General features: G+C 44.2%; 1 protein-coding gene across 3 annotated transcripts in view; it reads left to right on the top strand.

The window, feature by feature from the left end:
* FANCD2 (FA complementation group D2) overlaps positions 1 to 16,004 on the top strand; it is a 536,781-nt gene that overhangs the window by 299,492 nt on the left and 221,285 nt on the right. For all 3 annotated transcript variants that reach the window (XM_029599610.1, XM_029599611.1, XM_029599609.1), the window contains one exon: positions 2,031 to 2,131. In XM_029599610.1, coding sequence (XP_029455470.1) covers positions 2,031 to 2,131 — 101 coding nt within the window. The remainder of the gene's footprint in view (positions 1 to 2,030; positions 2,132 to 16,004) is intronic.

Genomic DNA, 16,004 nt, shown 5'->3' with positions numbered 1-16,004 from the left:
CCCAGTATCAGGAACTGATGGCCCAGGGACAATGGAACAAGGAAGAGGTGGGATGGAACATAAAGTGTCTGGAAGCTCGAGCAGTCAGACTAGTGTGCCTGCGATTCAGCCACAGGGCAAGCGATTCGAGTAATATCGGACAACGCTATAACGGTTGCATACATCAACCGACAGGGAGGAATCAAGAGCCAGCAGGTTTCTCTGGAGATAGACCCCCCTCATGGCATGGGTGGAGGTAAACCTACAAGGGATCTCGGCCTCCCACATCGCAGGGAATGACAACGTCTCAGTGGACTTCCTCAGCAGAGAAAGCCTGGACCCGGGGGAATGGGCACTGTCGACCAGAGCCTTCCAACTGATAGTAAATCGCTGGGGCCTCCCAGCCATGGACCTACTGGCCACCTCTCTCAATGCCCAAGTTCCCAGGATCTTCAGCCACAGACGAGAGTCGCATTCCCAAAAGATCGACGTCCTCGTCCATACCTAGCCAGAGGAGGACCAACTGTAAGCCTAGTGGCCCCGGATTGGCCAAGATGCCCATGGTACGCAGACATGCAAAGACTCCACACAGAGACCTTCTCCAGCAGGGCCCAATTCTTCATGAAGACCCGTCTCGATTCTCTCTTACGATCTGGCCCTTGAGAGGACTAGCCTGAAGAAGCGCGGTTACTCAAAGGCCGTGATTGACACCCTGCTCTGTGCGCGGAAGTTCTCAACTTCTCTGGCATACATACGGATCTGGAGAATATTCGAAGCCTGGTGCGAGGACCACGGGGTATCCCCACGAACGGCCAAGATTCCTGTGATTCTGGAATTTCTATAGGACGGTAAGAAGAAAGGGTTGTCACTCAACTCCTTCAAGGCTCTAGGAACAGCCCTCTCCTGCTTCAGAGCCGAAGTGAATGGAATCAGTCTATCAGCTCATCCGGACTTGGCCCGTTTCCTAAAAGGGGTTAAGCAATTTTGACCACCCCTAAAGTGGCCGGTTCCCATATGGAACCTCAATCTGGTATTGGACTTTCTAGCAGGGGCTTCCTTCAGACCAATGCACAGTCTGTCACTATGCCTCTTAACATTGAAGATGGTATTCCTGGTGGCAATATGTTCTGTCCGAGCTACAGGCACTTTCCTGTCGGGACCCGTTCCTTAGGTTCACTCATGGAAGGTTACAGCTTCGCCGCGTTTCCCCTTCCTACTGAAAGTGGTCTCAGAGTTTCATTTGAACCAAGCCATCTCCATACCATCTCCGGAAGAACATAAGGAATTGGAAGACTCCCGCCTTCTTCGCCATCTAAATGTCGGCAGACTCCTGGTACGATACCTGGAACAATCAGAACTGGTGCCCAAAACGGATCGCTTGTTTGTTCTCCACAACGGGAAGAATCAAGGTGAAGTGGCCTCGTAAGTGACCATAGCTCGCTGGACCAAGGAAGTAATCAAAGCAGCCTACATAGAGGCAGGAAAGCCCTTACCCCTGCAGGTTAAGTCTCATTCTACTAGGGCCCAGGCAGTATCTTGGGCAGAAGCCAATGTCACCCGCCGAGATCTGTCTAGCAGCGACGTGGTCCTCCCTACACACCTCCAGGTTCTACCACCTGGATGTCCAGCCCGAGAAGACGCAGCTTCTTGGGCTGTGATTATACATGTGGTTTCTTGAAATATAAAGCTCTTCTTACAACTTCAGTTACCAGTATATAGATACTTTTTTGCAACATCAACTGTCTTAGTTGTTTGTCCTGTAATTTTAACATGGTTTGTTCAAACTTGAATTTAGTTTGTCCACAATTAGCTTGTTACAGATAATATTGGCATGGATGCTTATAAGGGGTAACATCAGGAAACCTGTTGTTCTGTCTCCATCTGCTGGTCTGTGGACATAATCCATTTGTCTGTACTATCCTGACTGGATTCAAGGAAAAGAAATGATCAGGTAAGAATTAATTTTACCTTTGTATCTCTGATGATATAATATATTCTGCATTTCACATTGTCAAATAACAGGTGATAATGAACCTTTATTTTATTCCTAGGCTGATATCCCCTATATGTCTAGCACCCTTTTTCCGATTACTGAGATTCTGCATGGAGGAGCAACACAATGGGAACTTGGAAGAGATCGATGCCTTGTTAGGTCTGTGATGCATCTCACATATCTCTGTCATGTATTTGCTTCTCTTCAGATTGTAATCTTCTTCATGTCAGAACCTTTCCAGATGGACCACCTATTGGCTTTCTGCATGACTTAGATAAAAAAGAAATATGGTGATGTGTATGGAAAGGAATTATCGGGCCCATAATTCTTCTCACTGTCTAAAAAGGATAAGAAACATTTGTAAATCATAAATTGACAGGTAGTGCCAGATTCACTAAGAGCCAAATATGTGAAAGGGTTTTTCCCATTTTGTGTCTAGGAAACCTTTTAGGCCTTTGTAGTGGTTTACTGTACAATATTGGACCTATAACAATTCAATTATTTAGCAAAGTTTAGAAAGAACAGGAAAAGAGCCCAAGGGGAGGCCAGTGGGCTGTGTGACAGGTTACGCTGCTCTCATCAGAGACCAGCAATTTAATGTACTCTGATGATATGAAGTAAAATAAAGCTATACAAATGGAACCTCTAGCTAAGAGTTGTCTTCACATGCAAAAGGGGAGACAATACAACAATTGCCAATGGGCAAATCGGTAAAAAAAAAAAAAAAAAAAAAAAATATATATATATATATATATATATATATATATATATATATATATATAATTATATATATATTTTTAGGAGATCCTCCATTTTGTTTTCCCTTCTCTTCCCTTGTTTTTCAAGAACCACCACCACCAAAGAAAATAAAAATCATAAAAATAGTCCCTAGGGTTGAGGGAATTGGGCTATACTTTGCAAATAGCCTTAAAAGACCCTTTGGGGTGAAGATTTGAATGAGACTCTCTAAAGAGTCTTAGAAATAAAATTTACCGTAAATAAAAGAGAATTAGGGCCTACTGGGACCGCTTTCTCAGCCCGAAGTGAGAAGAGCTATGCTTGTCCCAGCGAGGAGCTGGGTGGCAGCAATTTCAAGTGTACGGAGCATGGGATGAGTACTTCTGCCAAGAGAATGGATGGCAGGCCCGAACAGGTGTGAAAGATGCAGCAGAATTTGTTTGACCTGCGGAGGGAGTCATGCAGGCTTGGGGCAGCATCTTCTGCCGGCTGTGTTGGGAAGACAACAAGAGAGGTGTTCCAAGAAAGTCCATTGTGCTGGGGATGGCTGCTTAAGAATTTCCCACTAGCATGGTTTCCAGCATGGCAGGGGCAGTGGCTCTTTTGGATATTTGTGCAGTTGAGATTGTTGGTGTGGGGCTTTCACTGTTCTGCAGCCAGCAATCCTAGGAGTGGTACCTTCGAAGTCAACTACAGTTTTAATCAAAGGGGCCTTCTCTTTCTGCTCTTTCCTTCCTGTCCCTAGATCTCCTAAAATTGGTCCAAAAGGTTTTCGATTTTGGGCAAGCTTCAGTGGAAACTACTTCTCCTATTCTCCATTGGGGGAAGTTGAAGGACAGGTCTCCTCTTCAGCTTCTAGGAAGAGGGTTGGGAAAATTAGGATCCAAATGGAGAAGTCCTCAAGATCTGGTGCTTCCCTTAGATCTCTTAAGGAGGTTTACAGGAATGACATGGAAGATGATTTGAAGGGAATGTGAGTACTCTTCTGGGGAAGAGGAGGATCATTCCTTTTCAGAAAGGAAGAGCTTTCCTCCCTGATTTAAAGATCTTTGCAGATTTTACATATTACTGAGGAGAAGGGGGGAAGAGAAGTCTGAAGGGAACAAAATCATGGCAGGTATAAGGAGTCCAACAAAGGCTTTCCCTCTGCGTAAAAGAATTACTGAGCTAATTTCTGTGGAGTGGAAATCAATGGATAAAGATTTTAAGGCAGGCAAGGCTATGACTAGGTTATATTCTTAGCAGAGAACCTTTGACCAATATACTATAATTGTTGAGTTAAAACTTGTAATCTGCCTTGAAGCCATTCGTGGAAAAAGGCATAATATCAAATGTCTATAAGTAAGAAAGAGAAAAGCTAAGAACACCCTGGGTTGATGCCTTAGTTTGTGGGGTTACCAGAAAGACCACAGCCTGGGTGAGGATGGGGCAGCACTTTTTAAGGATGTCCAGGAAAGAAAGATTGTATCCTTATTCAAGCAGGCCTTTGATGATTGTGGTCTGACCCTTCAAGCGGCAATGTGTGCATTTGTCACAGTGTTGCAAGAATTTCTTTCGGGAAAGCAGCTTGGGCACATGGTGAAGATCATTGCCTTTCCGCCGAAGCGCACTTTACTGTATTGGCCTGTATATGGTAAAGATGGCTTATATCGTATGTCCTCAAAACAAGAAAAGAGAGTCAAAAAGTGAATGCAAAATGAATCCAGTCACCAAAGTTAGCATCCAACTTGAATTTAAGCTTGTTTATAATTAATCTTTAATAGAAAATGTACTGTTACAAAGACACAGATAATACAAATAAATAGCTGCAAATAGGACCATAATAATACTCGTATGTGCAAGTTAGTTTTCAGCACGAAATGCCTGGGTCATAATTAATCATTGATCCATCATTTTAACATATGGAATGTGTCCCTCTGTTCAATTTTTTTAAAGTTTTTTTTTAAATGCAAACAAAAAAAAAAAAGCCAACTTCCCTTAGTAATTAGAAGTACCAGCAACAGCAATGCTTGTTCCCAGTGCACCCGACATAACGTTATGTTTCATTCCAACACTGCATCAGGGGCGCTCAAGGCAATATGCGTGTCTTTCTGAAACGTCAAGAAGTAAAATTTTGAAGCCATTTAAAATAAAATAGGCACACTTACAGAGAAGTACATAAATCAGCTATTTACATGGAGACTCAAATCGCCACGTCTCAAATGTTCGGAATGGCCACGCGAAGCGGCAGTGTACAGGCTTCAATTTAAGATAGCTGTGGTGACATCACACCTGGTGTAATTCAAAACTGACAGCTGTCAAAAGTAAACATCAAAAAGGAAGGTGGAACAAAAGAGCCGCGCAAGAGTGTGTGATTCAAAATATTCTTTTTTTAAAAGAAGTGACAGCACTGGATCTCAGTGTTCATCCCACCAGGTTGTATTTAATGTAAATGAAATATCCATTGCTGTTCATGTAATAAAATTTTTTCCCGATTTCCACCCCTCCAATCATATTTAACATGGTCCAGAATAGACCATTTGATGTCATAGAATATCCAGCTGTAGTGAAATGAGCCACTATCGGTGCTTGTAATTTATTGTTCTGTAAACAGCTCTTATGCTCTAAAAGATGAGTATGAAAGGGTCAAGTAGTTTTACCCACATACAGCAATCTGCATGGGAATTGAGGCAAGTAGATCACAAATATCAGTTTGCAAGTGGGAGCAACAATAAGAGTAATAATTCTCCCATTAGAGATGACAACCTGACCTTCCATGATTTACATATTACAAACAGAACATTGACCACATGATGAGGATTCTTCACCAGTGGGTTGGATTTCAGGAGGAGAACTTGAATGTATCACCCAATTTTTAATATTGCGTGCCCTCTAAAAAGGCAAAGCGAATAGGCTGTGTACGTGTGAATTGATTTAGAATATTTTTGTCGTATTATGTTGCAAATCCTGGGAGACAAAGGAGAATGTCTCAGCACACAAGTCATCCTGTCAGTAGTTTCCTGTAAGGTCTTGGGGATCAGCAACAATTCTTGACGGTTAAAGAGGGCCCTCCAAAAGGCCCACTTAAAAGGGTAACATGGGTACCCTTTATCAAGGAACCTTGTGACTAAAATCTGAGCTTGTTTTTTATATTCGATTGTTTCAGAACATGTGCGTCACACTCTGAGAAACTGTCCGGGTAAATTGCATTTAAAAACAGTAGAATGACAGCTATCAAATGAAAGCAGGTTGTTTCGTTCATTGGGTTTACGATAGATGGTAGTTTGTAATGAAGAACCAGACTGAAAAATAGAGCTATCTAGAAAGGAAATCTTTGTGGTTGAGTAGCTTAATGGTAAAATTCAGATGAGGACTACAGGAATTCAACCATTGATGAAATAATTGCAAATCCTAAATCAATCCTTTCCAAATGACAAACGTCATCAATATACCTTGTCCGGCAAGTTAACTGGTCATTTCATGTGCTATTGTAAATATGATTAGCTTCAAAAGCAGCCACAAAAATATTTGCAATATCAGGAACCATTGCTGCACCCATTGCAGTCCCTTGAATTTGAAGAAAAAAATGACCCTTAAAAAAATAATAATTTCCTAGCGTGTAGCCAGATGGACTCAGGACCAGTGGGTTATGTGCTCTTCTGCTAGCAGATGGGAGACTGAGTCAGATTTCAAAGCTGACGTCACCCTAGATATACCCCTGCAGTGCCCTCAGCTCCTCAGTATCTCTCAGTCTCCTAGCAGATGCGGACACTATCCCACACACTAGCACAGTGTTAAGAAATTACAGCAAAGAAGACAAAATTTACCTTGAAGATCGAGCCCCGCAGTCCTGCGGTGATACCTAAAGGTCCTTCCCCCAGTTGAGAATTCCTGAGGTGATTTTCAAGATCCCTCAGAGGTGTGCCTTGGTCCGGTAGCCGGCAATCTGGCGTGGACTTAGCTCCTAGAGCGGCTGAAAGGCAGAGGGTGCACAACCAAGCGCGGCAATGAAGGTAAAGCTCTCTCCCCCTGCAGCTGGAGACCGTCCTGGCACGTGATCAGATGCCTCGAGACATGCCTTGCCTAACCAAGAATTTCCCTACAGGGACATGGACACTTCAGATGATGATGGTGGCTCTCTGGAAGAAGGAGATATCCCTCCAGGCCTGGAACCATACAGAACCATGCTTCGCTTCTTCCACAGGGATGAATTACCAGCCCTTGTTTCCCAGACTCTGAAGTCTCTGGGTATTCCAGGCACGGACCCTATGTCAGAACCAAAGAAGAACCCCATCTTGGTGTCCCTTCGTAAGGCCTCATGCTACTTCCCAATGATGGAAGCCATCCAGGAACTGATTGACCTGGAGTGGGATACCCCGGAGGCCAGCTTTAAAGCACGTGATCGGTAAGCACCGAGACCAGGTAAGCTGAAAACCTTAAATTAAGGTCTCTGGTGCTCGGAGTGCCGTACCAATTTCATATTTTATCCAGCAAGATAAAAGGGAGTACTGATCGGGTTGAGCAGCCTTGGTTGGGATAGGTCCCGGTCCGGCACAGGGGTCTGAACACATGGAGACCCTCGGAGGGCGCCATCTTACGAGTAGGGGGTATCGGCGTCATCTTCCTTTCTCGACCAGCGGTACGCGCAGGGCAGGCCGGACCGTCCATGTGCACAACTTGTGCGCCTCCAACGTAGACGTACGCACAGCTGTGCGCATAACCGCACAGGTAACTACACACACAGCCGCGCTTAAAACTACACGCGCACATTGTGCTCACACACATAACTACGTGAATATTGCAGCACATTGCCTGTGCGCCTATACACAGGGGCAGTGGCACCGGCGTCCAAGAAGCCCAGAAGGCACTCTTTGCACAGCCAGCCACATCAGAGCCGCGCAGCCTGAACTGGAGTCCTGCCTATGTCATCATTGCGAAGAAGCCCAGGGGGGACCAAAGCTTGGTCCCTCACTGTATGAGGATGGGTCAGGAACTACTACATTAGATAGTACACCGGACCTATGCATCTCCGAAACGGCTTCTCCACAAGAGGGCACCTCAGGGGTCCCTACTCCGACTCTCCCTGGGACTAACATGGATCCAGGGACCTTCTCCTGGTTAGAATGTTTCCAGGGGCTGCAAGCCTTTGTTCAGGCGCAATCAGCCCCGACTGCAACCCGGGTTCAACCCCTGCCGGAAGCACAAGATCCTCCCGGCCCTGTGGGGGAATGGGCACTGTTAACCAGAGCCTTCCAACTGATAGTAACTCACTGGGGCCTCGCAGCCATGGACCTACTGGCCACCTCCCTCAATGCCCAAGTCCCCAGGTTCTTCAGCCGCAGACGAGAGCCACACTCCCAAGGGATCAACGCCTTCATCCAGACCTGGCCAGAGGAGTACTTACTGTATGCCTTCCCCCCCATGGCCCCTACTGGGCAAGATCCATCCGCAAGATAGAACACCGCAGGGGACTAGTTCTACTAGTGGCCCCGGATTGGCCAAGAAGACCATGGTATGCAGTCATGCAAAGACTCCTTGCGGGGAGCCCTCTGTGCCTAACTCCACACAGGAACCTTCTCCAGCAGGGCCCAATTCTTCATGAAGATCCGTCTCGATTCTCTCTTACGGTCTGGCCCTTGAGAGGACTCGCCTGAAGAAGCGCGGGTACTCGAAGGCGATTGACACCCTGCTCTATGTTTTGAAGTTCTCAACATCTCTGGCAATCATACGAATCTGGAGAATATTCAAAGCCTGGTGCGAGGACCGCGTGGTTTCCCCGCGGACGGCCAAGATTCCCATGATTCTGGAATTTCTACAGGACAGTATGAAGAAAGGGTTTTCTCTCAACTCCCTCAAGGTTCAAGTAGCAGCCCTCTCCTGCTTCAGAGCCGAAGTGAGCGGAATCCGTCTATCAGCGTATCCAGACTTGGCCAGTTTCCTAAAAGGGGTGAAGCAACTTTGACCACCCCTAAAGTGGCCGGTGCCCCTATGGAACCTCAATTTGGTATTAGACTTTCTAGCGGGGCTTCCTTCAGACCAAAGCGCAGTCTGTCACTACGCCTCTTAACATTGAAGATGGTATTCCTGGTGGCAATATGTTTTGCCCGTTGCATCTCCGAGCTGCAGGCACTATCCTGTCGGGAACCGTTCCTTAGGTTCACTCCTGGAATGATACAGCTTGGCACCGTCCCCTCCTTTCTACCGAAAGTGGTCTCCGAGTTTCATTTGAACCAAGCCATCTCCCTACCATCTCCGGAAGAACATAAGGACTCTGAAGACTACCGCCTTCTTCGCCATCTAAATGTCAGCAGACTCCTGATGTGATACCTGGAACAATCGCAACAGGTGCACAAAACGGATCCCCTGTTTGTACTTCACAGCGGGAAAAATCAAGGTGAAGCTGCCTTGTAAGCGACCATAGCTCGCTGGATTAAGGAAGTAATCAAGGTGGCCTGCATAGAGGCAGGAAAACCCTTCCCCCTACAGGTTAAGGCTCATTCTGCTAGGGCCCAGGCAGTATCCTGGGCAGAAGCCAAACTGCTATAGCCCGCCAAGATCTGTCGAATGGCGACGTGGTCCTCCCTACACACCTTCTCCAGATTCTACCGCCTGGATATCCAGGCTAGAGAAGATGCAGCCTTCGCAAGGGTAGTACTAAGTGGACCACGTGCAGCCTCCCGCCCTGTCCGGGAGTAGCTTTTGTACATCCCACTAGTCCTGAGTCCATCTGGCTACATGCTAGGAAATGGAGAAATTACCTGATAATTTCGTTTTCTTTAGTGTAGACAGATGGACTCAGCATCCCGCCCACGGCTGCCACAGAAAAGGAGGGCCTTGGAAAGAGAATCTCAAGATTAAACAATTACAGGTAAGCCGTTGCCTACCCCTAGTTCAGGACACCCGCAGTTAGTCTGGTGTCTGTGTTAACTTGGTTGAGTGCACTGGTGGTCTCCAGTTTTTGAAATCAGTTGAATCAGTTTTAATCAAGTTGTTCACACAAGATATATATCCACAATGGCTTTTTGAGGAGGATACTGAGGAGCTGAGGTCACTGCAGGGGTATATCTAGGGTGATGTCAGCTTTGAAATCTGACTCCATCTCCCATCTGCTAGCAGAAGATTACATAACCCACTGGTCCTGAGTCCATCTGTCTACACTAAGGAAAACGAAATTATCATGTAAGTAATTTCTCCATTTTTTATGAGCGCAGTCTCAGCTAATTCCATAATAAATTCTGTGGGAATGCGTTGCGGTAGAGGCCAACATGATACCACATGTCTGGTTTCAGTTAAATCTTCATCCAGGGGAATCACAGTAACAAGAAGAAAATCCTCTTCAATGCGTATAGTTTCCAGAAAACAGAATATATGCTTACTGTCGTTAACATAATGTTGCAAGCGTCGCTGCCCGACGGCTTCACTCCGCCTACCTTTCCTTTTCTGCGGCGACTTCTGCTCTTCATAGACTTCTGGCTGCCACGGTGTCCGTCTGCCGTCCTCTCCGGCATCCCCGGACCGGCTTGGGTGCTGCCTCCCGCCATGCTCTTCAGGTACCTTAGGGCGTACGCGCTGCGCGGCCCTCATTCTTATTTCCTCATTGGCACGTTCCTCAGGGGGGGTCCCCCTGTGATGACGTCACGCTGCCTGGATATTTAAGCCTACTATTTATTGATAGCCATTGAGTTAGCAAGGGTAATCTCACGGATGGTATTCGCTCTCCGTACCCAGCTACTCTGCCTTCCAACTTCCATTGGACTCTTTCTGCTAACGGGGTACCCGCTCCTCGGGGGGCCTCTTTGTTTCTTTCAGGTCGCTATCAGGTAACCGGTACTCACTCCTCGAGGGCCCATGTTTCCTGCATCTATCTCCTGCTGCCTGCATCTATCTCCTCTCCTACTTGGAAGAATTCGCTACAGACACCATCAGTGAGTACTACTATCATCTACTCCTCAGAGCTGTCTCCCTGGAACCAGGTACTCTCTCATCGAGGGCCTGCCTCCGTTCCAGTGCCATCTCTTACGTGGAACCGCTGTGTGAGTACTTTGCCATCAAGTCTCTCTACTTCCAGGGATCTGGTACTTGCTCCTCGAGGGCCAGCTCTCCCTATCTCGGGGCTTCTCCATATTTGGGACTCTGTGAATGTTCTATTGTACTCACTTTCTCAGTTCTCTCTACTACAGCACTGCTACCAGAGAAACCGCTGTTCCAGCGCCCTGGGGAATACTAGCCCAGCCGGGCTACATCATCTACTCACTACTGCCACCTCTGGTGGCTTCTCAAACTGTCTAAATAAAGAACTATCTGTGTTTGTGTGTCTAGAGCTAAGCCTGACATGTGGCCCCTCATGGAACTTCCCACCGTGGGCGTGGTCAGCTGCCACAGTGTCCAAGAGTCCACCCAAACCTCACTAACTATAACACATAAGAGGTGGCCATAGGTACCTCTGGCTTTGAGAACATCTAAAAACAGGCAAATAGGTTCCAAAACAGAGGCATGAGCTGAGAGAGTTAGTCGACTGGGAGGATCTTGCAGACTCTTGTGAATCTTTGGTAATATATAGATGACAGGAACACAAAGATATTCATTGATCAAAAATTTTTGTTCTTTCTCTGTCAGAAACCCAGCCTCAAAGCCAAGTAATACAGTATCACTGAACAAAGTTTGTATAGATATAGTGGAATCAGCCTCCAGTGGTAGATGAAAAAGTCTGTTACTGAGTTGTTGCCAGATTTCATTCTTGGATTTTAGCTGATCCATTACAACAGTGGTGCCACTCTTATCGGCTGGCTTGTTGGTGATGTCCTGTAAATGTTGCAATTCCCTTAAATGTGACTTATAAACAAGCTTACATTCAGGTTACATCTGTATGCGGCAAGAAAATGAATCCCAAGTGAGAAATTCAGATCATAATATCAGGCATTTAAGGCATAGAAGACAGAGGTGGCAGAAAGATGACCATTGAACTGGAATGTCACCCCCCCAACAAATACAGGAAGTGGGTGAAAATATTAACAAAATTAATCAGCTTAATAGTCCACTCCTAAGCAAAAAGGCCAACAAAGAAGCCAGGAGAAGCAGCAAGCCAAGAGAGAAAAGTTGGAAAGCTATGAACACAATTGCTCGTAGTCTAGGTAATAAAATTCCATATCTGTATTTCCTAATGGTGGAGGCAGACTTTGTATATTGTTGCTATTACAGAGACATGATTGGGTTATGGTCATACCAAATTATAACCCATTGAGGAAGGATAGAGATGACAAAAAAGGGGAAGGAATAGCGCTCTAGGTCAAGAACAATATCTAAGAACTAATATCTAAGTATTTTTTAAAAAAAAAAAGGACAATGGCACATATAAATACATTGGTGTGATCAATAGATCTTGGTCTGGAATAGAGATCTAGTCAAAGATATCCAAAAGTTGAGAAGGAAAAGTGAGATGTTTCTTGTCAGTGATTTTAATCTGCCAAATGTGGATTCCGCTTCTGCAGAATCTGCAAGTAGAGAAAATGTGGATGCCTTTCAAGGGGCTTTGCTCAGACAAATGGTGATGGAACCCACAAGGGGGAGATGCAATGCTGGACCTGGTACTCACAAATGGAGACATAAGAACAGAAAATTGCCATGCTGGGTCAGACCAAAGTCCATCAAGCCCAGCAACTCTGTTCTTCCTTTCCCACTTCATCTCATTTGCTGCTGTCCTTTTCCTTCCCTATGTTGAGGAAGAACATAAGAACATCATAAATTGCCATGCTGGGTCAGACCAAGGGTCCATCAAGCCCAGCATCCTATTTCCAACAGAGGCCAAACCAGGCCACAAGAACCTGGCAATTACCCAAACACTAAGAAGATCCCATGTTACTGATACAATTAATAGCAGTGGCTATTCCCTAAGTAAACTTGATTAATAGCAGTTAATGGACTTCTCCTCCAATAACTTATCCAAACCTTTTTTGAACCCAGGTACACTAACTTCACTAACCACATCCTCTGGCAACAAACTCCAGAGCTTAATTGTGCATTGGGTGAAAAAGAATTTTCTCCGATTAGTCTTAAATGTGCTACTTGCTAACTTCATGGAATGCCCTCCAGTCCTTCTATTATTCGAAAGTGTAAAGAAACGATACTCATCTACTCGTTCAAGACCTCTCATGATCCTAAAGACCTCAGCCGTCTCTTCTCCAAGCTGAATAGGCCTAACCTCTTCAGCTTTTCCTCATAGGGTTGCTCTTTCCTCATAGGGTTGCTCTTCTCTGTACCTTCTCCATCGCAACTAAATCTTTTTTGAGATGCGGCAACCAGAAATGTACGCAGTATTCAAGGTGCGGTCTCACCATAGAGCGATATAGAGGCATTATGACATTTTCCGTTTTATTAACCATTCCCTTCCTAATAATTCCTAACATTGTGTTTGCTTTTTTGACTGCTGCAGCACACTGAGCTGGCGATTTTAAAGTATTATCCGCTATGATGTCTAGATCTTTTTCCTGGGTGGTAGTTCCTAATATGGAACCTAGCATCTTGTAAATACAGCAAGGGTTATTTTTCCCTATATGCAACACCTTGCACTTGTCCACATTAAATTTCATCTGCCTTTTGGATGCCCAGCCTTCCAATCTTGCAAGGTCCTCCTGTAATGTATCACAATCTGCTTGTGATTTAACTACTCGGAATAATTTTGTATCATCCGTAAATTTGATAACCTCATTCGTTGTATTCCTTTCCAGATCATTTATATATATATATATATATATATATATATGTATGTATGTATGTATTGAAAAGCACCGGTCCAAATACAGATCCCTGAGGCACTCCACTGTTTACCCTTTTCCACTGAGAAAATTGACCATTTAATCCTACTCTCTGTTTCCTGTCTTTTAACCAGTTTGTAATCCACAAAAGGACATCGCCTCCTATCCCATGACTTTTTAGTTTTCTTAGAAGCCTCTCATGAGGGACTTTGTCAAACGCCTTCTGAAAATCCAAATACACTACATCTACCAGTTCACCTTTATCCACGTGTTTATTAACCCCTTCAAAAAATGAAGCAGATTTGTTAGGCAAGACTTCCCTTGGGTAAATCCATGTTTACTGTGCTCCATTAAACCATGTCTTTCTATTTGCTCTATGATTTTGATCTTAAGAATAGTTTCCTCTATTTTTCCTGGCACTGAAGTCAGGCTCACTGGTCTATAGTTACCCAGATCGCCCCTGGAGCCCTTTTTAAATATTGGGGTTACATTGGCCACCCTCCAGTCTTCAGGTACAATGGATGATTTTAATGATAGGTTACAAATTTTAACTAATAGATCAGAAATTTCAATTTTGAGTTCCTTCAGTACCCTAGGATGCATACCATCTGGTCCAGGTGATTTGCTACTCTTTAATTTTTCAATCTGGCCTACTACATCTTCCTGGTTCACAGTGATTTGGTTCAGTTCGTCTGACTCATCACCTTGAAAGCCATCTCCGGAACTGGTATCTCCCCAACATCCTCATTAGTAAACACGGAATTAAAGAATTCATTTAGTCTTTCTGCAATGGCCTTATCTTCCCTAAGAGCCCCTTTAACCCCTCGGTCATCTAATAGTCCAACCAACTCCCTCACAGGTTTCTTGCTTCGGATATATTGTGAACAGGCCTTTGCTTAACTCCCCCTCCCCTCCTCCATCGCCCATTCCCTTGTATCTTATACAATCCTGTTGCAAATCTTTCTATCTGCTCGTTCCATCCTGTTTGCTTGTTTTTGTTCCCCCCTTTTGCTTTTAAACTCTGTTTAATTAATAACTTTGTTGATTTTCTGTAAACCCCCTTAAGGACTCGAGATTTTTTTTTCCTTTTTCCCATGCAAGTCTAATGTTTTTTACAACCTGTTCCATGTAATTGTTTAACGTTATTTTTGCTACCTATTCCATGTAAACCGATGTGATATGCAAACTAACGTCTGTATAGAAAAGCATCAAATAAATAAATATTGTAAAAAAACTTTATTATGAGTTTTTGCCTCTATGGCCAACTTCATTTCAAATTCTCTCTTCGCCTGTCTTATCAATGTTTTACACTTAACTTGACAATGCTTATGTTTTATCCTATTTTCTTCAGATGGATCCTTCTTCCAATTTTTGAAGGATGTTTTTTTGGCTAAAATAGCCTCTTTCACCTCACCTTTTAACCATGACGATAATCGTTTTGCCTTCCTTCCACCTTTCTTAATGCGTGGAATACATCTGGACTGCGCCTCTAGGATTGTATTTTTAAACAATGTCCATGCCTGTTGAACACTTTTAACCTTTGTAGCTGCACCTTTCAGTTTTTTTCTAACTATTTTCCTCATTTTATCAAAATTTCCTGTTTGAAAGTTTAGTGTTGGAGCTGTGGATGTACTTATTGTCCCTCTTCCAGTTATTAGTTTAAATCTGAGCATGTTATGATCACTATTGCCAAGTGGCCCCACCACCGTTACCACTCTCACCAAATCCTGCGTTCCACTAAGAATTAAATCTAAAATAGCTCCCTCTCTTGTTGGTTCCTGAATCAATTGCTCCATGAAGCAGTCATTTATTACATCCAGGAACTGTCTCTAGCAAGTCCTTATGTTATATTAACTCAGTCAATATTGGGGTAATTGAAATCTCCCATTATTATGGCACTGTCAAATTGGTTAGCTTCCCTGATTTCTCTTAGCATTTCATCATCTGTCTGACCATTTTGTCCAGGTGGGCGGTAGCATACTCCTATCAACACACATGGGATTTCAACCCATATAGATTCTACTGAGCATTTAGTCTCTTATATGATCTTTAACCTGTTGGACTCTATACCTTCCCGGACATAAAGTGCCACACTCCCACCAAGTTAATCCTCCCTATCATTGCGATATAGTTTGTACACTGATATAGAACTTTCCCATTGGTTATCCTCCTTGCACCAAGTCTCTGTGATGCCAATTATGTCAATCTCATCATTTACTGCTATACACTCTAACTCTCCCATCTTACTTCTTAGCCTTCTGGCATTGGCATACAGACATTTCAAAGTATATTTTTTGTTTGTATTAACAACCTGCTTTTCAGTTGCTAGGGATAATTTGGAAATCATTAGCTTTGGTGATTTTTTACATTATAGGTACATGGACTACATTTGCTTTTATTGGAACCTCTCTGTTGGGATGTCCTAACTCTCCTGTTCCATTAGTATCCTTCAAGGATACATTTCTCCAACCATGCACTGCTGAGTGACTGTCGGCTTTCCCCCTTGTTCTAGTTTAAAAGCTGCTCTATCTCCTTTTTGAAAGTTAGTGCCAGCAACTTGGTTC

The sequence above is a fragment of the Rhinatrema bivittatum genome, chromosome 4 (genome assembly GCF_901001135.1).
Source record: "Rhinatrema bivittatum chromosome 4, aRhiBiv1.1, whole genome shotgun sequence".
In the NCBI taxonomy this organism is placed as follows: Eukaryota; Metazoa; Chordata; class Amphibia; order Gymnophiona; family Rhinatrematidae; genus Rhinatrema; species Rhinatrema bivittatum.
This window is presented reverse-complemented; position numbering and strand designations above follow the sequence as displayed.